We start from the raw sequence: 27707 nt of genomic DNA on the forward strand, positions 1-27707 counted from the left end.
TCGGTGTTCGACGTTAGTTTTATTCTTATTAAAAAAAATCCAGTTTTTTAAACCTTAATATGAAATAACGTATAGACGATAAGGAAGTCACGATAAGTGTAGATATTCGTGAGTTTTTCGAACATTGTTGAATCATCTATAGTCATCGCAAATTGCCTTCATTTTTACTAGTTTTGAACTTGTATGTGATCAAAGCATTTCCTATTTCGCGTAATGTGTATCAGTAGTAATAATAATCAAATTTGTTTGAAACTGTGTTTTTTATATCATCTCGACGTCTGTCATCACAACTGAGTATTTATGCGAGTTTTTGACGCGCACCACAACTTTGTTGAACCAACTACCTACTACTAAGTATTTACAATCCAATTTGAAGAAAAGATCGTACCAATTCTCAAAAGGCCGTTAACGCACTCGCGAGCCCTCTGGCATTGAGAGTGTACATGGTATCACTTAACATGAGGTGGACTTCCTGCCCGTTTGCGTTTGTTATTAAACAAGATATTACGATTCATCGATAGGGATCAGCCCGGTGTAAGTTATTTAGAATTAAAATCAATATCAGAGTTATTGTTTTGACTGGATTTTTTATATTTCAAATGCAGTAGTTATAAAATTGTATACTGTGATACACGCTTAGTACAACGCCGTATAAGGAGTTAACCTTGATTTCTTCATCATTGTTCTATATAGGAAGGTATATACACAATGAAAATACATTCATGTACGACCACAGTTTGTTCGTAACACTACATCGGTTAAAAAGGTGTATTTGATCCTTATTGTATTCCTAAGCTTAAAAAGGAACTAATCCCACAAGTAACGATCTAGTCTAGACCATTGTAAAGTTTCCGGGCTTATGTTTCTTCGTCACGGGACGGCATTGTTCGTGTTTACTGAGTATGTACTTTTTACATTGCCATCTTGCATATTTACCCCCGAACCAAAAAGAGGGATGTTATAGGATTAACGGATGTGTGGAATTGTGTTGCAGGTTTGTCAGAAAGCTGACGTAGAGAAAGCTGAGGTAGAGCTGGATTATTGTCATCTTGTATGTACTTTATTGTCGAACATACGTTTGAAAGTAGCTTGAAGGTTGTTGTTACTTAACATTAATAATTCTAAATTTGAATTTGAAGTTCGATTTTAACATGACAACTGACACTTAAATTGTAGTGTATCTTGACATAACAAACGGTCTTTGTACTATAAGTTTTTATTTATCGAACAGTTTTTGAAATAAACTTAAAATTTGTGTATTTATATCATATGTGAAAGCATCGGTAAGGCTTCAAACCCCTAAGTTCACGATGAATCATAAACCAACGCGGCACACATCACCGGCCATGCGTTGAAAAGAGGGTTACAAGTAGAACATTAAATTACACCTGGGTCTCTAAATATAATTCTGTAGTACCGACTAAATTCTTTTTAAAAATTTAAACGATATGTAGTAGATATGTAATCAATTTGTTTTGATATTTTACACAGGCAAATTACAATAAAAGCATCTACAAAATATACTAAAAAATATGAAGTTTATTTGTACCACAATATAATTTATTAATGTATAAAATTTTATGTTGTTTACAAAGAAACTATGAAGCTGGCTTTTGGAGGTCGCAAAAGTGTATATTTAAACATCACAAAAATACATGTTTGTATTCGTTTTTTGAAGTCAATCACAAATAATCTTGCCAATGGTATATATTCTGAACAAGAAATCAAGATAAGTGATTTACCCTCGCAATAACAAGAACTTAGACCTAATAAAGCTGTCCCGACCCAAGTCAGGCCTCACGGGTCTTATCCTATAAATTCTAAGGTAAACAACATTTGGGGTCAAAGAAATCAATATTAGACCCTGTTTTATTTATTATCAATAAAAATGTTTTATCTTTAAGTATTATGCATTTTCAGACTTCTGTATGGCCCGTACTTTTAAAAGCTAAATACTCACGAAAACATCTTACAAAATTCTAATAAATTTGAATTAATTATGGCAGCTTATAAAATACCAATATCTTAAAATACAAGTAAAAGGGACACAGTCGTAATATTTTTAAGTCATTAACCTATCCCAATAGTAGATTGATATTTTTGTATCACTTGCTGACATAAAACAATTCATTCATATTTCAGCTTAATTTTAGAAGAAAACTTTTGGTATTTTTTTATTGGATCCACGATTATTATTTATCAATACCTTCTACTGCATACGCTATAACGTTAACAACGATATCTCGGACTACAATAAGAAAAATACAATCCCGAACTAAACTTATCAAGACGTTTCAAACTGAAAGTAGTCTTAACAACTTCAAACTTAAATGCAGACTATCTCCAGCCATTAAGGCATCTGCAAACAAGCGTTCGCATATCCAACAGATTTAGTCCCGGGATAAGACGGGATCTAGTCTAAAATGTTTCTCAGATTAGTACGAACTAGGAACCTATGTTTAGCTCTTAGACGTGAATTTGGTATATCAACGTGTTAATAACGACGAAATTTAAATTTTATAATAAATTATATTTAAGTTTACTTACTTATCCGAATTAAAATTAATATTGTATTGAATAGATGTTTTCCTGTGTGTTCGCGTAGTAAGGGGAATAGGTCAAGATTGATATTCTCAACTGTAAGTTTCAGCTCGAATGAATTATTGTTTCGCTGGGAATCAAAGTACTCAAGAGGCTAGTTATATATAACTACTACATGTAATAAGATGTCGTGTGGAACATGGTGTAATGGTTGCAGCTCTTTACAAAAGTTGTGTAAAACAAAAACTTGGCGATTAAAAAGAGTGGCCGAGAGTTTATTGCTAGTTCTTCTCTTCCGTTCTACCCCCTTGATTGCACTGGCAGTAAATGTAATATTAGAAACTAAACAGAAATGTAAATTTCATTTCGTTTTGACGTTCATAAGTGTACATTGTGTTACCTATATGAATAAATGATTTTGATTTTGAATTCACTGTATACAAAGAGGCAACAATATTGTCTTTTTATATTTGTATAAATGTATTATCATGTTATAAATATACATTAATACGTTCACATTCGTATTAAGGTTAAGAAAAACGTTCTAGTCTAGTAAGACGCACACAAAGGGTTGATTTCCCAAGGCAACCCCATCGCGCCACGTAATTAAATTAATGTTTTAATCAACTTGGGACAGAGGTTTTTCAAACATTTAGTTTCCTTAAATACAGAGATTGAAAGATTCTCTCAATGGTGTCAGATAAAGCTTTAGAAATGTATTGCAGTTTTAACTTAATTAAGCGTATCGTAGAATATATTGTAGCTTGACGGGAAATAAGGATAAAATTTTGCCTATTCGCCGTATGTCTGATATATTTATTTATATTGATAAACTCTGTCAACAGACATTCTTACGCGTTAAAATGATTTAATTAAGGCTAAGTCTGTAAACCTTTTAAAAGGCATGTGCGCTTGAAAGATGTTCAAGCTTACTAAGTAACTAACACGGTAATATTTAATCAATTTATCTTATAACAATGGAGCTATCAACCATTGAATACCAACAATTATTATTTTAATTTTCAAAGACTTCAACTGCGAGTCGAAAGCCTCAATAAGTTTGAGAATTACACTAATACCTATTCGCACTTATATCTTAATTGTTAAATTAGATTTTTATGCATCGCTCGAGTGTTGTGTTGCATATGTTTTTCAAAGGACAGATATAACTTAACCATTATATGTATTTATCATGACTAAGAGTTAAGTTAATTCTATTCTTTTACTATGTTAGAATAATACTATAATTAAAAAGGTAATTTCTCATAACTAGAAATGGTCTTTAGATATTTCCTCAAAGGGACAATTTTCTTTAAGATCGTGGACATTATTGTTTTAATTAAAAACTTTAACGAGACACTTTAAGACTCAAAACCGTTAAAAATTTCAATTAAGTACCTAATGTGTTTTCAACAATAGCCATTATATCTAAATTAGTAGTTTTAAGATTTTGATGTCCACAATTTTTTTTTAAAGCCTTATTTTATTAACTCACGTAGATTCCTTTATTAATAAGGTTAATTCATCCATCCGGCGGACAACTGTGACCAGAATTGCCTAGTAATCGTCAATATATATTTGAACAATTGTTAGTTCGTTATATTCGTTAGACTTTGTTTTGTATAATTATCGTAAACGAAGTAAAATCAGGGCAAACCCGCTCCGGTAACGAGCACGAGAGAGCAAAATTAATTAGCTGTACTCTTTAATTACTGCTCGATGGATTATTCAGACAAATTCAGTTTTAACAAATAAGATTTGTAAAGTTTAATTCTATTGTATTTTCACATTCAGATTTCAAATACCAAACGTCATAACAATAAAACGAATATCCCCAAAATTTAAGAGAGCAATTAATTCCAGTATAAAATACTGAATTTATTTACATACTTTTTACATAGGGAAACGAAACAGACATATAAAATACCGTTATAGAAGTAATGAAGCTTTTGTTGAAAAACGTGTACCTTTATAAATTGTCAGTGAAATAGAAAATACTGAGGAACTACACTGGGGTCCTATCATTTCCCGGTCAAGTAAGAAAAACAAAAGAACCTTTCTTCATTTCTTTTATAACAAAATATTTAAACTGAGCGCTTCAAATTCGAATAAGAGGTGAAACTTAAATCTTACCAGATTTAGCCAGGATTTCCTCCAGAAGTCTTCTGCTGGCGAGACAGGCGGCCGCCACCCGTCGCTGTGCAGCCACAGCTCCAGGAGAGGAGGGCGGTCCATGCGGTATTCTCTCTTCATACCGGTCTCCAGGGGCTGTTGCTCCACTTACTGATACCGGCCGCCGAGTCTCACGTGACGACTGCAAAGAAAAAATATGTTGTGTAAGAAGAATTTGAGTTTCTAGAAAATCTGTAAGATCTCATTTTTATAATCTTTGTAAAATTAATGTTGTCAAATTCATTGTATTTTCGAAAGAGCTGAGATAATGAGTGAACAGAGAGAAACAATTGCTACTTCAAATCCGAAATTCATACATAAAATTTTTGCACTTTTTCTTCTGTGTTTATTTCATACATATTTTGTCTTTCGCCTATCCTTTACATTCGTAATTACACCTCAGAGAAACAAACTAAGGAAATAATGGGCAAACAAATAATATTTAAAAAAACTAAAATAATTTTCAAACACACTCAATTAGACAAAAAGAGACGAGCGACCTTAAAGAACAGACTGATTTTGTATTATGAAACAGGACGCAAACGAGCAGGTTACCTTAAATATATATAGGAATATGCGATATTGGCTCTCATGAAATCATACCGGATTTGTTAGATTACAATCAAAATTCGATAAATTTTTGATGAGCACTGTCGAATTCAATTCCCAATAGACGCTAAGCCACAATAATACGTTGGGTGGGCGAGATCAAAGCTATTAATTGACTGGTTTGTTGATACTAAAAATGGAACACCATTATATTAGGAAACCGTTGGCTTTCAACGCTGGACATAATTTCTTAAAATAGTCAAATTAAGCGTTACATTCTATATATTGTATACAATCCATTAGAGGGGTAAAGCTTGGTCTGTTGATGCTTCCTTCGGAAAGCCTCAAAGTTTGTTTTATTGTAAATAAACAAAATAAAATAATTCACGAAAAGTAATCGCTCTGAAAATAAAGCTGGTGAATGCTTTTTCAAATAGACTAGGGTGTCTTCGTCTGTCTTCGATGAGCTTTTTTACATTTATAAAGGGAACAAACAGTCGGTCAGATAACCGATTATGAGAATTTTCGAAAAATCACTGCATTAGAATCTTAACACTCCTTTTCGATGTTTTTGAAGTCGGTAAAAATATGCCTAATAATCTAATATCTATCTATATCTTAAGCTACTTAAAAGTAGGTTTGTGAAATTGTAATAGTTTTTACGTTTCCATAGAATCATTTTATCTTTGATCTAAAATATCCGGAAACGGTAAATCTTAAACGAAAAGTTCCCACCGACTGTCATAACTGTCGACTTTTCATGGTTGATGAAGCAATGAATTAAATTTTCCAACGTAATTTTTGGGAAGCAGGTTAGAATAATACCGCGTCAAATCACAATATATTAGGTAATCCATCTATTGTTTATTGTTGATAAATAAGTTTTTTTTTGATTAACTGTGCTTATAGATTAAGTGTACCTACTATATCACGACTTATTATTCATGCGTTACGTTATTACTTATTACGTTTGTAAACTTTATTTAATTTTTAATCAGAAAATGACACAAATATATATCTTTAACTAACTTATGGCAGTAACACAAATGTAGGACTGGAACAAACGGATAAGCTGACTCTTATAGACATTCTTTATTTATGAGTTTTCCAGCATTAATTCAAATATTACTAAAAATGTATAGAAATCTGGATTTTTGACAACCCGGCCTTAAAGTCGCCGAACATCGGCAATCATAAATCGTGACGTGCCCGTAAACACCATCAAAAGTTAATGTTCGACGGAAGCATTAGTTGAACTGCTGACAGCAACTCGAAACTAGTAGTGTGGAAAATTGTTTTCACTTTGATAGCATTAATCTAACGTCACTAACTTTGTGTTTAGTTGGCTAGCTTCCACTGAAAATAGTTTTAAAAAGATAATGTGATTTTTATATGAACACGTAGTTCTTTCTTGTATTTGAATTTCGTGACTGATTCTACAGTATTTTAAAAAAAATATAATTGCTCTAAGGAAAAAAATTGATAAAAAAGGCTATTACGATGCAACTCAAATGTCAACTCATATAACAATAAATGTTAGTATAAGTTTTTGAATTTAGATTTATAATGTCTATATTATGCAACTTTAGACAGAAATGAATAGTTGCATCTTTGCCAGAGACACTTAATATATGAAAATGATTTAGATAAAATTTTGATACAGAACACTGACCCTGCGAACATTATACCGCCTAACAGTTAATGAATGACGTGTAAACAGATTAGCTTAACTCAATTTATAATTTTATGAAATTAAAACAAAACAAATACTACAAGTTTGAGATCCAATATGTGAATCCTTTTTCAATACTGGCATTATTCTACATTTTGAAAATAAGCATTTAATTATTTAAATACGGCTTTTTTTTTTAAATTTGAAAATAGGCAACAAACGACAAAACAAAAACAAAACGTTTCAAGTACCATAAAAATCGGAACAGGCGTTCAGCAGTTTGTTTGGTTGTTGGAACAAACCCGACTTTGTTTTATATATTAAGATAAGAGGTTAATTAAATCGCGTAGTGTTGCAATAATCAATAACATCGAGAGTACACAAATGCTTCAATAATTCAAATCTTGAAAAAATTGGTTACCAAAGTATCCAATTCATTAATTTTTAGCTGTATTATCGAATAAAAAATTAATCGGCATAAGAGAGGTTTATCTCAACATTGATTACAGAATACAACAAAGATAAAATAATCTTATTATTACTTAGCTACTGAGTTTTAAAATTTAACTATAGAAACTTTAAACAACTACAAAACGATAACTGTCAAGGATTCATATAAAGTTAAGATTTCTTTGATCCGCGGAAGCTAAAGTTTTGTATATTTTTTTCATCAAGACCGCGACGGAGACAGTTATGAAACTATTTTTAAATTAAACTGAAGGCTATAAAGTAATATTTAAAAATACTAACGAGGTATACGTTTTATTTTATTATTCTTATATTTGTATGAGCAAGGTTCAATTCCGATGAAAACTGTATCTCTTATGTAGATTGATTTAAGTGTTAAATATACGAAGGAAACGTACACAAAAAGCTTCGGTTCTTTGACCCCATGGTAAATGCTTCTTATTCTTTACGCGAATTGCGAATTACACAAAATATAACTATCAAATTAAGATCATGTATCCATAACAATAATGGTAAATATGGTAACAAACAATACTTTTAATCCACGTTCTATACGACCGATACAGTTTAAAAATGTTTATACAAATACGTATTAAATTTTCTAAAGTCGAATTTATATACATAACAGCACTTCATGGATATTATTTGTATGAATTTGCGACTCAAATATCCATTTAAGTATGGCTTCTTTCCTGATTTTGAATACGTACGACTGTTTCGAGTACTTATAATTACTTAGACAAATCTATATACAGCAATTTAAAAGTATTGTACCACAAAGAAAGGTTCGGTGGCCATCGATACACAATCTTATACTAGAATAATAAGTCCTGAGTACAAACCTCGTTACAATATCTTTTTACCAGGAAGAAAGGCACACAATATTATCAACCGTAAGGATTTGGAGAAATTCTATTAGTTTGGGAATAAAGAGAGGTTAGACTGATGTTAGCTGATACCTTGCCCTACCTTGAACGATAGTTTTTAAAAACGCACTAAACACTCACTATAAAATTCTAAATACTGGACGTAACTATTTTCAATTATAATTAACAAAAAATCAAATCAAACAATATATCAAAATCAAAATGTGTCTAACGTAACCCGAGTAAATCTCAACAATGACTCAACTAATAAATGTGACGATCGGCCGAGAAAAAATATTTGGGACCACCCTCATCAAAAATTCAATTTAATAAATTGAATTTATGTATTTCGAACAAGTATATTAACTTCTTAAAGAGCGTGATTTCTGTTAAATGTTGTCGTTAAAATACCACTAGATGGCGACAGGTGTTAATGTATATTTAGATCTTTTTCGTTCATAAGTGATAGATTTTGAAATAACTGTTTTAGATGTAATCATACTACATGAAAGTATGAATATCGATAATCGGAATCAGAACCTTAAAGTATATTATACTCGGTGCTAAATGGACTTCTTAGAGACGCTTTTTTGGAACAATTGTTAATTTAAGAAAAATACATTTTTCTTTAAGTATCAGCATTAATTGTATAAACTAGATTATTTACTCTTAACATATGAGTCCAATATCCATGTGCATATAAAATATAAATATAATATCTTCTATTGTGGTTTAATTGATTTTATAAAGAGGGGGGCTCTTATAAAATTCTATGCTGACCCGAAATATTTGAGATTTGATTACGAGTGGACCTGGCCAATATTTTATAACTTCGAGTACAGCTGTATTATTTAGGCCTACTTTCAATTATAACAAAAAACATCATCTAACTAAATGGTGTTTGTCGCCCGCCCTCACTTTCACCAGTTCCAAATTTAAAAATATTTCGTTACATTCTACGTAATAAATACGCTATGTCCAAATGTTTGAACGAACTGTGAAATCACGACAGAAATAGCTTAAAATTCGTCTTTTATAACATAACACCGTTCTACTTTAACACGAGCCATTTTAGATGATAAATATAGATAAGTTTTTGATTTTAACTTTAGAATATGATAATAATATATTAAATGGATTTTATTTTCGAACGCGCCAAGTTTCAATGAGAAAAACTCAATTGGTTTAAGGCTATACACACTGCCATATACCTAACACGAACTTTTTTTATAGTGTTATATCTGCCTAATGATGTTTGGGATAGACTATGTATTTATAGTGTCAATAAAACATTATACTTAGGATAAAATTTTAGCGATGTTTTATGTTCTATTAGGTTTTGTAATAGAAAGCAATATAACTAAGCTACCTTTATATTATCCAATAAAAATCTAACAATAAATTTAATTGAAGAAGTGAAAGGGAGCACTCTGTCGCCTATTCTTGGTACAAAGTTGACATGCTTGGTTTCACACAATCCGACAATTTTTTTTACAAACACTCCTTTTTTATTTTACTTTAAACAGACAAAAAAACAGTGACGTCACAAACGGTTCTGCATTCCTAGACCTGTTTCGTAATATTTTTTACCAATAGACAAGTAGGTGATCAGATTTCTGTGCCTCACACACACCAAGGTCTAACGTTCTCACAATGCTTTCCTTCACCGTACGAGCAAGTGATAAGTGACACATAAAAGAAGTCTTTTGGTGCCCAGCCGTCATTTAAACAGGGTTGAGGGTCGCTCAAGCCTCAGTGGCTCTATAAACAGACAATATGAAAATATAGAATCTCATTTCTGTCGAGCTATAGAAAATATTGACAGTAGTCTTCAAGTGTTTTACTTTTACGTAAATAATATGAGAAAATGTTTCCCAGTAACAGGAAGTGGAACGGCCGCTCAGTGATTGGTTTGTGATGGGAAGTAAATTGCTTCGATGCAGTCTACGTTCATATTGCAACATCGGAAATGTGCGATGTTCCTCATATTCAGTAAAAAAAAACTCTGTATTGTTATAATAATTGTAACATAATATATATTAGAAAGCTTTTCGCGGGAGATTCACGACAAAATTTTAGTGCAAAACAAAGATAAATTTATCATACAGATCCTTAACACATTTTGTTACTTTGATTATGTTAGATACAAATCCAAAATCTTGTAATCATGTCCATTTAACGCTCGATCATATAAACAAAAACAAATTGTTCTAAAGATTTAAAAACGTAATACTTTATAATTTGTTATAGTGGTAATTCAACGATTTGGTTTATTTATTTACTTATATGTGGAGTTCTAATAAACTATGTATTAATTTTAATACACTCCAATCAAAAACAAGACAATGTGCATTTTTGAAACGACAAGTATATTTAATAGTTATAATATAATTCCCGTATGGATGATGCAAATCTAAAAATCTACTTAATAAAGTAAATATATATTGTATTAAAGTTCAAAAATCAGGTTACGCAAATTAATTAAGTAATACCCAATTTGCTTAAGGTTATCTTTATGGGATAGGTTAGGCCATAATGACTCATAGTAAATGGCACGATCCTAATAAAGCTAAACAACGCTATCAATCTACAAACAGGCGATAAACGATAACACGAAGTGTACTACAAAATGTATGAAACTTCATTAAAGCATTGTTACATAAAACAAAGTTTTTTACAAGTACTCAAATAGTCTAGTATTAATGGACCGTATTTATATATGCTTACGAGTCTGAAGAATATGGTACAAAAATAATATGGTGGTACCATCTAAAGTTCGCATATTCTTCCACACATAATGGTGTGCAAATTTATCTTAATAGCAATTTTACATTTTACATTACGAGTCTTATCAATTAATCAATTATTTGTATTATACATATTTATTATTATACGTTACTGATAACCATTTACGTCTTAATCTTAAGTCGATGTTTAAAAACTGTAGTAGGAAGATCCTTTAATGATTTTGGTAATATATTATATGTATTACACATTGATTCATTCATTCATTCTGAATATAGTAAGAGATGCTTTGGCTCGAGAAAGGCAAGGGCCTTTGAGATATGGTAATGGCGGCGAATAATCAGAATACTGTGGACATACGGACTCGCCTGTCTACCATATGCCTCCAACAAATTTCGAGGCGATAAGAACTTGGAGAAACTGAGCGTAGTTGGTAACACAGAAGGCAAAAGATCACGTGGCCGGTTACCAACCAGATGGACCGATTTAGTGAGATACTCATAGTCCTCAAAACTGCTCACTGTGATAAGAGAGGCACTGGACAGAAACCGATACTCTGCACCAGATGCTTCCTTGCTGACCACGACGCTCAGACATGAGCTGCCGATTAAAGAGCGTAAGTAATGTATGGGATAATACGGAAATCATGTCTCGAGTACAAAATTTTAGGTTAGAATCTTCGTTAGAGTAATCAATATTTTATTATCTCTGTAATTAATGTCAGACCTATTCCAATAAAAATTATATTTCAAACTGCATGTAAAATATAAAATTTATTTTTCATAATGAAATAAACCTCTACTTGTTAAAAGTAGTCATTGATAAGAGTTCACCGTTTGTCGCGGCATAACAGTACAAAATTCTTTCATTATAACCATAATAAGTGATAAGCTGAAACCGTTTTTCTCGTGTATATTGCAGTTAGAATGTATTGTTTAAGCCCCATTGCCTACTCCATTGTCGAGATAAAGGTGTATCCAGACCTAACGATTGTTTCAAAGGGTCCCAACGAATATTTTAATCACAAAGAACATAGCGGATTTTGTCTTCAGTGCGAATTTCCTTTTTCCTCATTTAAAAATGGAATGGTTATTTACCTGAGAGCTTCAGATTCAAAAATGATACTAATCTAAGTGTTAAAATAATTGTTATGTGCTAAGGCATGTGTCTCTCAACCATGAGGTTTAATAAGCTTTGTAAACACTATATCTTTGATACGGGATTAAAACGTTTTTATTATGAAGTTCATTAAGTAAGACTTAATTTGGACGAAAACAAAACATCGCTGGGAATGAAAATAACATTTCCAACGCAAATGAATACGGCTAGGAATAAACAAGGAGTCATTGACATAATTTCGACGTGAAAAATTTCTAGCAAGTTAACATTAAAGGGTAGGGGCACTAGTCGGCGCTTCGTAGCGTAACTGCGTTTATCGAGCCGGTAAATGAGCATTGCAATCTTTAATCAGTTTCATGTTTTTTTTTCACCTTTTTTGTTTGAATTACGAAGACGCTCAATTGGCATTCTTCATTAATTTTTACGACAAAATAATAAAGGATACGCACATTTGTGCAACAAGCTTTGACCTTGCACACAAAAATATAATAACTAGCTGCCCCGCGAACTTCGTTTCTCCTTAATGTGGTTTTAGTTAGCCTTAATACTTAATTTCACTGTATTATCGTCACTATATTTTGGGTCTAAGTAACACGTGGTTGGCTATGCTAACACCAAAAATTAAAAAAAGTAGAAATAATAGAATTTCACGGTATTTCGTTTACTACAAAATAAATTTAATTTATACTTTAGCCTCAGTAACACGTGGTAATCATGATATTGAATTGTAGCTTATATGAGACGTTTGTCGGTTTACCATAGCAGTCCCATCTATTGATTACTATTACTCAATCCAGTCGAAAAGTATCGACATCTGTTAGAATCTTTTTGAGGTAACTGTGACTATCAATTAATTATAGACAAATAATTTGCAATAAAATTAAATTAAAGATCTAAACTATCCTATCTCTTAAGTTGGACCAGACTGCTCACGGAGTGCCAATTTAATTTAAAATCCTTTAAGTAGTTTAGGAATCCATCGCGGACAAACATCGTAACAGGAGATATATATATTAATATATTAAGATTTGTTGTGAGAAAGTGATGTTCTATACAATATATTTTTTTCTTTACTTTACTCTGAGTGTAAATTTACCGTTAGGAATTTCTGTGTAACGTATAACGGGTTTATTGTAATTTAATAAATTACGAGTAATTCAATTTTTTAACGTAACAAGAATTTATTACATTGGCTAAATAGTCAGTAGAGCCATGTTGGCCTAGTGGCTGCAGCGTGTGGTTGTTTCGAGCCCCGGTTGTGCACCTAGATTTCATTCTATTCGAGCGGTGTAGTACAGCATCGTGAGAAAACCATCAGGCCTAAATAGACGACGGCGTGTGTCAGGCACAGAAGGCTGATGACCTACTTGCCTATTAAATTGACGCATGATAGTGAAATTGATCATCTAAAGCCTTCTGGCATTCTTAATTTTTTTAAGCTTCACCGACAATGTGCTTTCTTTTCTCTTACGGCATAAACCTTATATGATTTAAAAACTATATATTACAAAATGAAATCTAAATCAAGGCGCAATCTCTAGTGCATTAAACAAATCCCATTGTTTACAAAATGCGTTAATAAGCGGCTTTTACAACCATTGTTATCTTTAGACATGGAAGAAATATTCATTCTATTTCGCGAATGAGATCCTCCCACTCGCGATATAATCAAGTAATTGTAGCTTCAAACGCGTAAGATTTTGCGTTTATATTATGCTAATCACTGCCTTGAATAATGTACCCTATGAATTTCTAGCTTATTATTCTGCTTATAACATACATTTGTTACGAATTCACCGTGAACATTATAAACTTTTTGAAAAGCATTTTACTTTTTTCTTATCTAAAGAAGTAATATTCTTTTTTTGAATTGTATGATAATTTAGTTGTTACATAATAATTGTCAGCGACTGGAGGAAGTGTAATTCGCTAACTTTTAGAGACCTTTCTTCTATAGTCAAGATTTAGATAAATATTTGTCGTATAAGGTGCGGGTAAAATCAAAATGTTTCTAATGTCTTTATAACTTCTAGAAATTATTAAATGTATGAATACGCTTCCGAGTACTTGTTTCCAAATCTGCATTTAAAAAATTCAAAAGTATTACATTTTCTTGGAGTATTACATTTAAAGTCACGTTCCTGTTTTTTTGTAAATAGGAACGGCGAAATTAAATGCAAAATAATGTCAAATTGTTCGTCCAAAAATGTCTGCTTTTGCACTTAGTCGGGGTCAACGCTTTGATACTTGACCTCCTCGAGTAACGAAAGCTCTAGAACTTTAAGCTATTATTTTAAACTTGCTCAGCTTAACGCTATTTTTAGATATATGAGATATTTTTAACATTAATCTCTGGAAATTATAAATAGCAACTACTACACTTTCTATTGTATAAATAACATTAAGAAACTAACATTTATTAAATTAAATACATTTAGTGACGTTTAAACACTAGGTGAAAATGTATTAAATCCAGATTTACGCACTATTGCAATGGAATATGTATTGTTTTGACATTACGTGACGCTGCGTAAACTCTGAAAATAGGATGACCGGAAACTGAAATACCTGCCTCCTGAAAATTATCCCAAGCTTTACTACAAAATATTTATATTTGTATGTATGTGGTTAACATAAATTATATAATTAATCAATTCTTTTTTATCTCTTCAAGTATGTTAAGTTTGCCTATAAGTGCTTGTCAAATAAATATAGTGTTTTGTTTTTCTTGTACCAATGTACATATAAAAGCTAGTTAACCTAATACTCATTTCTATATAGTTTTTGTAACAATTTTTCTTACAAAGTATCTAATTATTTTGAGCGCACTTTAGTAACCATAGATTAGATTCATGTATACATTTTGAATGTTTTAGTTAGTTAATTTGTATGGTAATAAATGAAATAGGTTATCGTGGGCCGAACCCCTATTACAGGTTGTAACTATGCATGATGGTGTTGCCTTTTAAATATATATTCGTGTAATTAAATTAAATATGAAATTAGTGGAATGCATCATCAAATATTTAAAATTTGCTATACAGTAATGATACACTCTCCACAGATAACCCTACAAACGTCAAGTGACATAACTAGATTGGTTTATACTTTAATGAGATAGAAATCTCAGCGAGACTATCATTAAATCCGTGGTAATGAACCACTTTGAGATACGGCCCGATCTGAATCAAGTTTCATTCTGAATAGAACACAAAGCCACAGAAATTGCGTCATTGTACAGATACACGAATATGAATTTTGCAGAGAGCAGAAAACTTGGAGTTTGATATGCCAAGTTGATTAAGTATGCAATTTTGAATGATAGAGAAATTGGTGAATAATGTCGATTTTCAGTGTACTATAAACGAAATAAGCACGTATAATATGTGGTAATCGTATGATATGTGGTTTATAATTTGAACAATGTTCAAATAAAAATAAATACTATATAAAACACGACGCCATATTAGTATTGACTCCAACTGCAACTTTGTATTAATGATTATTCGGAAGTAATAATTACAGTTTCTTATAAAATAAATAATAAGAATTTTTAAATAGGGTTGCTATCAGTATTTAGGTTAAGATTTAGACACGAGACATAGAGACGGTCGTCAAAATCATCTTTTTGGTATATCTGTTTTATGTAGACTCAACTGACGTTAAGAGATGGATGCCTTATAAAAATACTTCAGTGTGCAGCTGGTTCCACAAAGTGGTGGTTCGCGGCAGAAATTGGCCTAAGAAACAGTTAGTTTTGAAACGTCGAACGTCAAGGTGATGCGGATGGTATTTTGTATTCTGCCTTCATTTTATTTCATTTTGTTAATGTACTGATATTTATTATATGCCAAGCTGTTACGAGTGTTGATTAAGATTAAGCATCAGAGTAACTTTAACAGCTTTTGTCAAGGGTAAAGAAAGTGTTTTGTATGTCTTATTGGGTTTAAACGTGAGAAAGTGCCAACAGGTTGGTCACGACGAATACCGCTATGTGACACAGATTTGTCGACGGATAAGGCGCCTTAAAAACCATGACATGTAAAGAAATGTACACCTTATTTTTCGTATGTTTTTCGAACATTCTTCATCGATGGTGTCAGTGTTTTCAGAACCGAAATATGGAATTTTTGGTTAAATATTATAAATGCAATAATTACTTTTATGTTCCTACTACATAAGATTATAGAATAAACGACAATCGAGACTACGGATTATAGGTTCACATATTAATATCGAGTTTTTATTATATTTTTGCTATAACCTAAAGTTAGTGTTACTTAGGGTTCTTCAAGAAAAGAGCTTCAATTTACCAGTTGTTAAGGGAAAATTTATCAAAAATATTTCACAGAACATACCGACGTTATGTATACGTATTGTCCCATTTAAGATTTAAACCAGCTAGAAATACGAGAAACGAACCGCCGCCAGTGCATTCGAAATGCAAACGTAAAACAATAGTTTAAATCTGACAAAAGCCAACGTGCACAATACAGATAACAGACGGATATTATACACCCGTAGACAATCTAGACGTGAGTCGTGACTGCATCTAGTATTGTTGTCAAATTAACTGGCTTTGCGTAATTATTGCTGATGAAGACTTGATACTTTTTCATTTGATTATACGACCACTCTGTTTAAACAATCGAAAAGCCGAAAGAAAATGTCTATTGTTTTTAATTTAAGAATTTGCAGGATAATTACTGTATTGTATAAAATAATTATATTTATATATCTAATTATATTTGGCTGTTTCATTCGTACTAATAATTGAATAATTGTGTAATTTGAAGCTAAGGAAAACACGACATGTTTTTCATTATCGTTAATTGATTGCTGGGAAATAATATTAAACAATAGTTTTTAATTCACGCAACTTTACGTCATACCTTATTTTTAGAGACTTTTACCCTATTAAATTTTTTTGAGCGTATACTGTTAATGAAATCTCGTTTTGAAATCGATAGAAATCAGTCGGAAGCGTCAGCAGTCTTTGCACTACGGATAGTATAGAGAGCTCTTACACGATTGACTCCGCAGTTCATTAGAGCACTTTATTGCATCCAACGAAAGCAAATACTAGACCTAATAGAGGACTGTATATAAGAGAATTGTAGATGTTTATATTGGACATTTATATAATTTAAACTGTTCGAATAGTGGTCCAAACATATACCGTCACTAATACATAAACACTGCATTCTATAGTTTAACAATACTCGGGATTATCTATTATATTAAATACATAAATTAAAACGTTACAATTAAATTAAAGATAAGAAGAGTCAATGAAAGCCTTTGTAGGTCTGGGCCTCAGATTTCTGTGCCCGTTTCATTATCATTTGTCAATCTAAGTAAGAAGGTGATCAGCCTCCTGTGCCTGACACAGGCCGTCGCCTTTTGGGATGTGAGACAAGCCGGTTTCCTCACGGCGTTATCCTTTAACATTCGCACGAATGTTAAATGCACACTTAGACAGTCTAGTGGTGCACATCCGGAGAGAGAACCTACGACCTCAAGGATGAGAGTCGCACGCTGAAGCCTTACTAGCTTATTCAAATGAAATTGATTAAGTAGCCATTACAATACAGGCTCTAAATACGTTTATAAGTGCAAGCAAGTAAACCAGTAGACATTGAATTTCAGTTGAACTAGCCTTGATGTTTTGAACATTGATCTTGCAATTTTATTATTTCGTAATACATAAAAAATGTTTACATAGTAATTCAATATATGCTGCGCATAAACATATTATTTTTCAAGTACATACCAGCTAAGCAAGCCACAAGAATTCAAGGTGAATTTAATTCGATACATTTTGTATTAAATAAATCGATTGTATGATAACAGTACATTTTAATTGATTTATGCATTAGATAAACTTTACATTATTTAGACCCGAACATAGAAAAGCTGTCAGACGCAGAACGCTGATAACCTTTTTTTAATAGAACGCGTGCAAACAGGCAGGAGGCTCCCCTGATGTTGAATGATACCGCCTCCCATGGACACTCCATCAGGCTGCTGGTTCCACATAGGGTGGCGCGCGGCAAAAGCTACCATGAAAAACGCGTAGTTGTGGAACGGCGGACGTCGAGGTGAAACCATAAGGCAAAATTTATTTAGAGTTGTACTGCCACTAAATTAAGATTATTGTAATCATTTACATTATTAAAGGATTACTTGCAATAATACATAGTGTCGAATCTTCACACTCTATATTATTAAAGCAAACGTATAGATAATAAGCTAAATAATCCTTTAATAAAAGCATGACTACTGTACTCATAACAACACCGAAACCAATTTCTCAATATTAGGCACAGCAAACTCTAAGTACTAGCAATATTATTGTAAATTAATCGAAATACGGTCGAAGTTTCCAGAAGCACTTGATAGCATCGTCAATTAGAGCGTTAAAGTTTGTCTCTAAGTTTAAGTTAACATTTACAGTTGTTTAGCTTTAAAGTAATGAATATTTTAATAAGAGGCCAAATTGATCTATTAAAAACATACTAATAAGTTGACATTTGCAACTACGTTATTAGGGTGATAATCGGAAGCGAAACCACGATTTTCGTAAGTAAAAAACAAATAACTAATCGATTTGACTTCAATTAGTATGTCCTACAAGTGTACAATGTCCAACACACTGTAGTTTCTTAAGAACACTAAATGTTTTAGTAGTTCTAAGTATTTTCGTGTATTAGTAGTAGCTAGGGAATGCAATCCCGACTCGAGATCGTGAATTCGAGATTGCGGGATCAATCCGGCGGGATCCCGAAATTTTCGAGATCTCGTATAGTGTAAAAAAATAATTCACGTGACTGAATACGATGAAAACTGCATGTTTGTGATAGTGAGGTTAATTGAAATAAAACATTATTTAAAAGAAAACAAAAGCCTTTATCCGTTAATATTACGAACTAAACAACTAACAGTTTTAATTCCATGAACATAATCAAAACAAAAGTAGGTATAGCTCAAGGAGATTAAAATTGGTGATTTTGAAAGTGACTTCTAAAAAAAGAGTATCTTCTAAAGTGTCTCAAGAGTGCTATCTGCTAACCGGCATCTAATGTCCATTGCAATGTACCCTATGTAATGTGCAATATCGCGTGAAGCGTCCCGAGCGAAGAAAGTCCATTAGTGCACAGCCGGGGATCGAACCTACGACCTCAGGCATGAGAGTTTACGTCGTGCACGCTGAAGCATCTAGGCCAACACTACTCTCTATAGTAAAGATGTATAAATAAAAGATGGACACCAAAATTATGCTATCGTATAAATTGACGATAAACTGAAACACTGGTTTGATAATGATTACATGATAAACGCATTAAGGTGAAAAGTGATCGGTTTGGGCGCATCGCTTCTAGGCGGGCGGGGTCAATGACCTGTCTAATAACTTCCGTTCCGAGCGTAGGCTAGTTTCATAACGAGTTTCAGACGTTAATAACTATTATATAACTTAGAATTTTTATAATTAATGACTCATTACTTTATTTTTTATTCAGGTATTTAGTGTGAACTATACCGTTATTATTTCAAAGATTTATGTCACTTACAAGAAAGAAAATATTTCAGGTTTCAAACATATATTCTAATGGACTAATATTACTTTACGTTTGTATGATAATATGTTTGTTTTAGATAATTAATTTTAAGTAATTTTTATACAACAGAACACAAAATCTTTTATTCTGATATTACGCAGTTTAATGGTTGTCCAAACTAAAATCAACTTATTCAAACGTCAAAAAGTTAACAGACTACAAAGAGTTTATTGTCAATATCTTAAACTGAAGCCTGTCAGTGTCACTCTTTTAATGTTATTTAAGTAAAAACATAATATTTGTCTTTAAAAAAAATATTTATGGATATATATGTAAATGTTTTCGTATGTTTTAGTGTGAAACAATATTTAGTACAATACTAATGTCACATAATCGTACCTAACATTTTTAATATTATAATGTTAAATTATAAAACTTCACAGGCAGTCAGTAAAAGAGAATACAGCTTTTGTAAAGACTGCAATTTGTAAGACTAATGTCTTGGTGTCAAAGACTTTTGACAATAGAATGGTAAGAAAGAATTTTTTGTTATAAAAAGTTACGTTAACAATCTTTAACTCTTGCAACTAATCTGTTAAATATTAATTAAGTAATGACAGTTGTAATAAGTATTACCTGCTGACCGAACCACGAACATAACACAAGAGCTTAGTAAGGCAAAATAATACGTTAAGTGTATGTGTTTAACATACATTACCTGAATTTTTTTCTTTAACTTTGCGGCCATAAAAGGCAACATAACAAAAGTAACTAAAATATTGTTAAAAAAAAAATGAAACCTATCATTGCCTCTAAAATACGTGTTATTCGAAGTAAACAATGAGTAATTAATAATTGAAATTTTAATAAATTTTCTCAACCGTGAATATTGAGGCAGCGTTCTATGAAATTGCAATATGAAAATTTATTTTTTCATCCCATTACACACGTTACGAGTCGCAGATGATGCGCCTTGCACATCGATGTCTAATGGACATTTTACACAACATTTATTTAAATCTGCTGTTTTAGGAGCTTTTGCCCGCGTATATTTCGAGTAGGGCAAGAGTTACCTGTTCCAAAGTAATTATTATATTTCAGTAAATTTACGTAACCAAGATTAATTATATCCCTAAACAATTCTGCCTCGTACAAAAGTCTGTACCGTAATTTTTAGTTTATAGTATATATAGACAGACTCGGTCAGTAGAGTCATTTTATAATAAGACCCATGGGTCAGACAAATGTTTACGTCATTAGTATTCTAGACAAGTGGGTGGTTACTCTATCTGACATTGATTTACCTATACCTCATCAGAGAGATAAATTTCCTTTTAATTGACATTTTTTAAATGCAAGACATCAACCATCTATAGCAAATATAGTCTGAGACATACCGGTTTATACACAATGTTTAAACAACAAAGAATATTCCATTGGATCGAACTCACGACTACTCGCACAATTACTAGGCTAACACTGCACACTCATGTATTTGGTATCAAACATTGAAACGTTATTTTCATCAAACGGTTGAGTTATATTGATATTCGAATTGAGTACGCAACTACTATGAAGTTCATTGTAAAAAGTATTGAGCCAAGATAATATTCTGGTCTGAATAAAGCGCGTTTTCACCTCAATGAAAAATGCAACGGGACTGAATGAGATCGCAAAGAGAAAAACATAGCGTCAGCCGACAAAACACCGGTTTCGCTGTCGAACAAGAAGCCTTCATAACGCCGCGTTCTAAATTCAAAATTGAGACTGACGATAAATTTTAAATGTGACCTAAGCGAAGTAGGCTTCCAAATTCAAATGAATTGTGGCAGTTTTATATTACGAGAGATTTTTTTTCTGTCATTCTCTTAGAAATATGTATACGTATAGAATCTTGAGATGCAGTTAGTATGCTACAGTCATTTTTAACACCAAATTAGTTTTATTAAAATGTTGTTCACATTAAGTTCTTATACGCTGGTCCTCCTCGTCCCTAAAATGTTATGGGTTTCCTCGGATTTGATTCTGAATTAAACCCTTACCCATCGTTCACGACACTCATCCGCCTCAAAAGTAAATACCTGAAACAATAACATATTATAAAATATTATACTTATGCATCGACTTTAATTAACAAAAATCGCATTATGTAGATAACAACTGTACAAATAATGTTAATTTACAGCCATAAAACAAATGAAGTGTCGTATGTAAAGCCAGAAACATTTTTGTCGATATTAAATACTTAATAATATTTTAGAGCACATTTTTGAGTCCTTTCGGCAAGATTAAATAAATATTATCTATGTTCAGTTAAGTAAAAATGCTATTGTGTTATCTGAATTAGCTTGAATAATATTGTTATAATTAATGATGGACTTAACAGCACAGAAAATGTCTGACCAATATTTCAATGATCAGTGAAACAGACACACATGTGTACTCCATGTTCCTTTGGGGGACTTTCAATTATTAAAAGACTTTATAAACGTATAAAGAATAAAAATAACAAAGCAAAGAACTTCAATAGAATACTAATTTTTCCATTGACAATAGCTTGTCTGGGTAGTCTTACTCCTACAATCCGGATTAGTAACGTGAACACTGATATAAATATTATCTGTACTTAAGCATCAGCTTAAGAATTGACTGGTCTTTGAATGAAGTACTGTGGTTTGTTTCTTTATTTCATATATAGTATTAATATATTTTTTAAGATTAGTTCCCACGGATGTATGTAGCTCATACGCCCACGGCCGCTTCTTTAGTGTTTCATAAAATATGAATCGTTATAGTCGTATATCGTTATATCGTCTATTCGGTTTTAAACATTATTCGTGTTAAGACATCGCTTTGACACGCGAAAAGCGCTAATTCGAGTGTGATTTAAGTTATATTATTTATGAACAAAAATGATAGCTCCATCATACAGAAAGTCTCTAAACAAGGGACATCTCTCTATTGTGGGTGACTAGTACCAACAATATAAAAAATTAATGATTTGTATATAAACAAAAATGTAAGAAAACTAAAAGAGAAAGAATTTAAAATGTGCTAATTAAAAAGTCAATATAATTCGTCTACCTAACCTAACCTAACTTCAGAAATAATTCTAGTAGTTAACAATGTGAAACGTGGAAGGGAAAACTTAAGTTAACCATTACACAATAGTGGTAAAATATAAAAATAGCATTCAATTAGTTGTGCGTGTTAGCGTTATTTTATAACAAGTGAAACCGAATTATTATGAATTACATTTAAGGAAAATAAATTATTGCTCCTTCTATAGTGTGTATCCACCTAAACGTTCAATAAAGCTTAAAGGAAAAATTGATCAATCACCAGTATAAGGTACATCTGAGCTCACTGTGTCAGTTAGGTCAGCCGTAATTTTATTGAAATTCGAAAATTTGTATTCCAAATTTGAATTGGTGTAAAATAATGATATATTTGCAGGCATTTACAGGTACTCACAATTTACGTATCAAGCTTATACAAATTTCAAATCCTCAGACAGGAAACTGTGAGAATGACAAGGCGACCACAGTTCTTTCACAATTTATGCGCAGCCATGAATAAATCGTCGGTATATCGAGGGGAGCTTATCTAAGATATCGACACTACAGTGTCTGAGAAATACGATTTGTAAGATAAGAAGATATATTATTTATCTATGGAATAGTATGGAATGTCATAAAAATATATCACATTATCGCGACTTCTCGAAGAGTTTCTGTAGGACTGCGAATATATGAACATTAACTTAATAGGTTTCTGTCTAGGATTGCTCAAATTCATTATTTAAATCGTAGAAAATACCTCGCCTATCTCTAACTAAATTCATAAAATCAGTTTTGAAGACCTAATAAATCCAATATTGATAACGTTTTAATACGTTTAATGATAAATTCAAAATTAAAATTATTTGTTTATGTACAAATAAAATCAATGAAAATCTGTTTGAATCATTTTAATATATACTAATAATCTATCCTTTTATTTATGTACATTACTCACATAAAACAATTTGGATCAGCATAATTTTTCGCAAACTCATTTTTCATATACTTAAATATTCAATGGAACGTCGAACACGGTTATAAAGTACCTTTAATAGAATTTATTTGGAAACGGTTCAAATAGCTGTCTATAACAGTATAATAGATATGAAATAGGTGGAAGATAGGTGGAAGTTTGTGAAGCAATTTTCTTATAAGCATTTCCTGTAAACTCTTAAATTGTACTTCAAACTTGTACCTCACTGGAAACACTTAACCGACTTTAAACATAGGATGTTCATAAACTATAAATAAGCATGAAGCTGTAATTTAAACACAATCTCAGGAGCAATTATATAATAGATTTTGTATGTGTGTGGAAATAACTGTGGGTTCATGATTTGGATGGAAATCAAAGCTACATACTGTTGAGTAAGGGCTTCCATATAAACCTTGGTTTTGTTTAGACACAAAATATTTATTTTACAAGGAAAGAAAATTGAGCTGTCTCTTTGAGAGGGAGATGTAATCAGCTATTACCTCACCATCAGCAAATGGCTATGACAAGGCCCCCATTGTCAGCATCCCTTAAGTAGGCTAGAAAAAGTTTCATAAAAATTAATCCATTGCTTAATTTTTTCAAAAATTTAATAACTGACGCTGTGCATGCTAGTGAGTGCTACTGAAGCATAATAACCAGGAGAGGATGTGATAAGGCGCATTGGCAGTCCAAAAGACAAGAGTGGCAACACGCTCCGTCTTTCCGTTTGACCAACCACAATGAACAGAATAGTTTTGGCTTTCGTGTCACACACACCCAGGTTATAAATATATAAAACATATAAAACGTAAAACGGCTGCTGCATGCCGCACTAATGATTACTCTCAGGTCTCATGCAATGTTATTGCTGTGCTGAGTGCACATTTACGACGAAAAATAACATTAAATATACGTCTCGCTACAAACTAACAAAATTACTTTATAAATATTTAACGCGTTTCAGCATGTACATAATCGTGTAGTTATAAAAAAGATTCCGCCATTTCATTGCTGCAGAGTCGAGACATGAGCTTTGGTTTCCGTATGAATTCCTTTAGACCTTCTGTGTAGCTAATTACAACATGAAGTACCTCAAAGTCAAAAATCATTTATTCATATAGGTAACATAATGTCGTCATGAACGGCAATAAAAAAGAAATACACATTAAATACTTCTAATTTTACATTTACTGCCAACCAAAAAATAATAACCGTTTAAAGTTTTATAATTAAATTAACGACTTTTATTAGATTAATAAATAATGTAATTATATTTGAAAAAAGGAAACTTATTGTTTGTTGCAAATGTTACATGGGAGAAAATAAAGAAGTTATTACTATTATTAAACTGTTCTATTAACTTATGATCGTAACAATGAAACAGTAGCAATGAATATTCTAAACGCGATAACTGTATACTTATCATACAACATCACATGACGCCATACAATGAATTGTTGTATCGGAAATTAGATTTCCCTCTTCAGATAATTCAAAAGGATTACATTAAGTTTTTGGTAACATATTTAATATAAGTACACGACCTACAACGGAGTGAAGGCCTCCCCAAATTCTTTCATTTTTCTCTCTTCTTCGCTACTATTCTCCAATCTTTCCCCGCTGTCTCTTTTTTCTCATCTCCCCAGGTTAGGTGGGCGTCCTCTGTTTTATTTCCCACCCAACCGATGTTCCCGTTAGAAGTCATAGAGGATTCCATGTACATATAGTACAATCTATGTCATTATAGTATCAGTATTATATGTATGAATGGCACGCATGCAACTTGCTCCTCGATGTCTGTGAACCGTAATTGAAGAGCTGTATTTCAGATTTTTATTAAAAACTAGTGCGTTTTCAGCGATCTAGGTCAAATACTAAAAGATTAAAATGTGAAAAGATTATTTTTTTGTTTATCAAAACGTGAATCACGAATTTGTATGGTTTAACCCTGGTTTTTTGCTCTAGAGAATTTAAGTGCACGATGTGAAATATTTTAATTACTGTTGCAGGGACGGTATAATGTTGTTTAAATTGTGGTTTTCATTTAACATGGAATTATGTTTTATCTATTTTACAAATGTAAATTAGTTTCTTTAATACTGCAACTGAATTAAATCTAATCGGTTTACAACATCTCTACAAACAATGGATTAGACTTTATTTTGGAAAAATTGAGAGGGTCTTACGATATAATGTTGATTATTTAACGGCATTAATCCTAATCACTAAGAGACTGCTAGGTTAACGTCCTATGTATAAGCCAGCGAGTGCAGCTCTATAGTAACCCCTGAGGAAATACGTCACGTGCCCAGATATATAACGCCTCATATTAAGCATCAGTTGTAACTGAAATGGATACATAACATAAGCAAGAACGAACTCCTAATTAAGGCAATTTGAATAACAAATTTCTTATTAGGTAAACCATTATGTATTAAACGTAACCACCGCAGCGCAGTAATGGTTTAATGACCCTACAGCAGTTAATTTACAGCAGTCTGTGGAAAATAAAATACATATATATATATATATATATATATATGTTTTTTATATATTGGGTAAGAAATAGGAATTGTTTTGTTATATCTCTTTTGTCGATTAATAAATACTATAAAATATTATTAACTAGTTTGATGTATGCGGATCAAAGCCACCGTTATCTCAATGCTAGCTTTAACAGCAAATATATTTGTATAGTCCACTTCGTTGCCTCCATATTTTAATTGATTTTTTGTTTCATTATTTATGTCTCAGTAATTGTAAATCTTATGTAGTTTTGCCCATTTTGTTCGGTACAGTGGTTACAATGAAAGAGCTCGCTCGGAAGCGATAATACCCTGCTTTTTATTTAATTATTTTAATTTTACTATTCATGCAACAAAGTGTAAATTATATATATTCGAAAGTTAAACACTACTTATTTCAATTGAGATTCCTGCGTCAAGTCAAACATCATTTATTCATATAGACAACACAATGTACACTAAAGAACGTTAAAAAAATATATACATTAAATGCTTCTAATTTAACATTTACTGCCAGTTCTCAAATCAAGGGCGTAGAACGGAAGAGAAGAACTGGCAATAAACTCTCCGCCACTCTTTTTAATCACCAACTTGTTATTTTGTATTACACAACGTTTGTAAGCTGCAACCATTACACCATGCGTACCTTGCACTCTATATAATTTTCAATTGTATAGCATGAAAGCTAACATTTTTATGTCGTTTGTTGATCACATACAGTAATGAACGTAATTTGCGTCTAGTCTTAAAACCGTACATTAAATGACGCAGTGACAGTTTTTTTAGCGTTTTTTGTTTCGTTTGAGCTCTTTCGTTACAATTAAGCCGTCTGACAGTGGCGGAGGCTGTACTGCAATATACGAGAAGCCTAATAGCGTGTGTATGCGTTTTTTAATGTGCCACGTTGTCAATACAACTTTGGATCATCCTTTATGCCGTGTTTAAAGCTTATAAAATAACATTTTAAATAAAGATGAACTATGATGTCTGAAATTCCTACTGAATGTTACTATATGAGTCAGGCATATTGACAATTATTAAAGATCGTTTATGTTTTGTTGACGGGATATTCTCTAACGTTTAAGTATTTCCTAATTATAAGCGACTTTGCATTCGAAAAATTCTGGATAATTTATTTATTTCAGAAATAATTTAAAAAGCCTCATGGCTTGGTTAGTGTTTATGTGGTACTGATGATGAAGCACTAGACGTCGTGTTTTATAAACATTTATATCCTTTTAAGAATGATTTATTGCATTATATAAAATGCAAGCTTCTTAATCAGTATTTCATAACAATGTTCTAGAAACTCAATAGGACTGGAATTGATATAGGTTTCATAATGAATTGCACCATCTTAACGGTTGACTTGTATCGCGTGTTGCATATGGTGTGAATGACAGTCGTTGGCCATCTGTCAAAGACCTCCAGTTTCTCTTGCACGAGATAAGTA

The 27707-nt window shown here is 31.9% G+C and overlaps 1 protein-coding gene across 5 annotated transcripts in view; it reads right to left on the reverse strand.

The window, feature by feature from the left end:
* The window catches only part of LOC123713012 (rap1 GTPase-activating protein 1), a 199223-nt gene that overhangs the window by 19901 nt on the left and 151615 nt on the right, over positions 1-27707 (reverse strand). For 4 of the 5 annotated variants that reach the window (XM_045666476.1, XM_045666477.1, XM_045666474.1 and 1 more), the window contains one exon: positions 4675-4855. In XM_045666476.1, the coding sequence (XP_045522432.1) occupies positions 4675-4855 (181 nt within the window). Of the gene's footprint in view, positions 1-4674; positions 4856-21733; positions 21773-27707 lie in introns of all 5 variants that reach the window. The other variant, XM_045666479.1, reaches the window with a different exon arrangement.

The sequence above is a fragment of the Pieris brassicae genome, chromosome 8, assembly GCF_905147105.1.
Source record: "Pieris brassicae chromosome 8, ilPieBrab1.1, whole genome shotgun sequence".
Lineage (NCBI taxonomy): Eukaryota > Metazoa > Arthropoda > Insecta > Lepidoptera > Pieridae > Pieris > Pieris brassicae.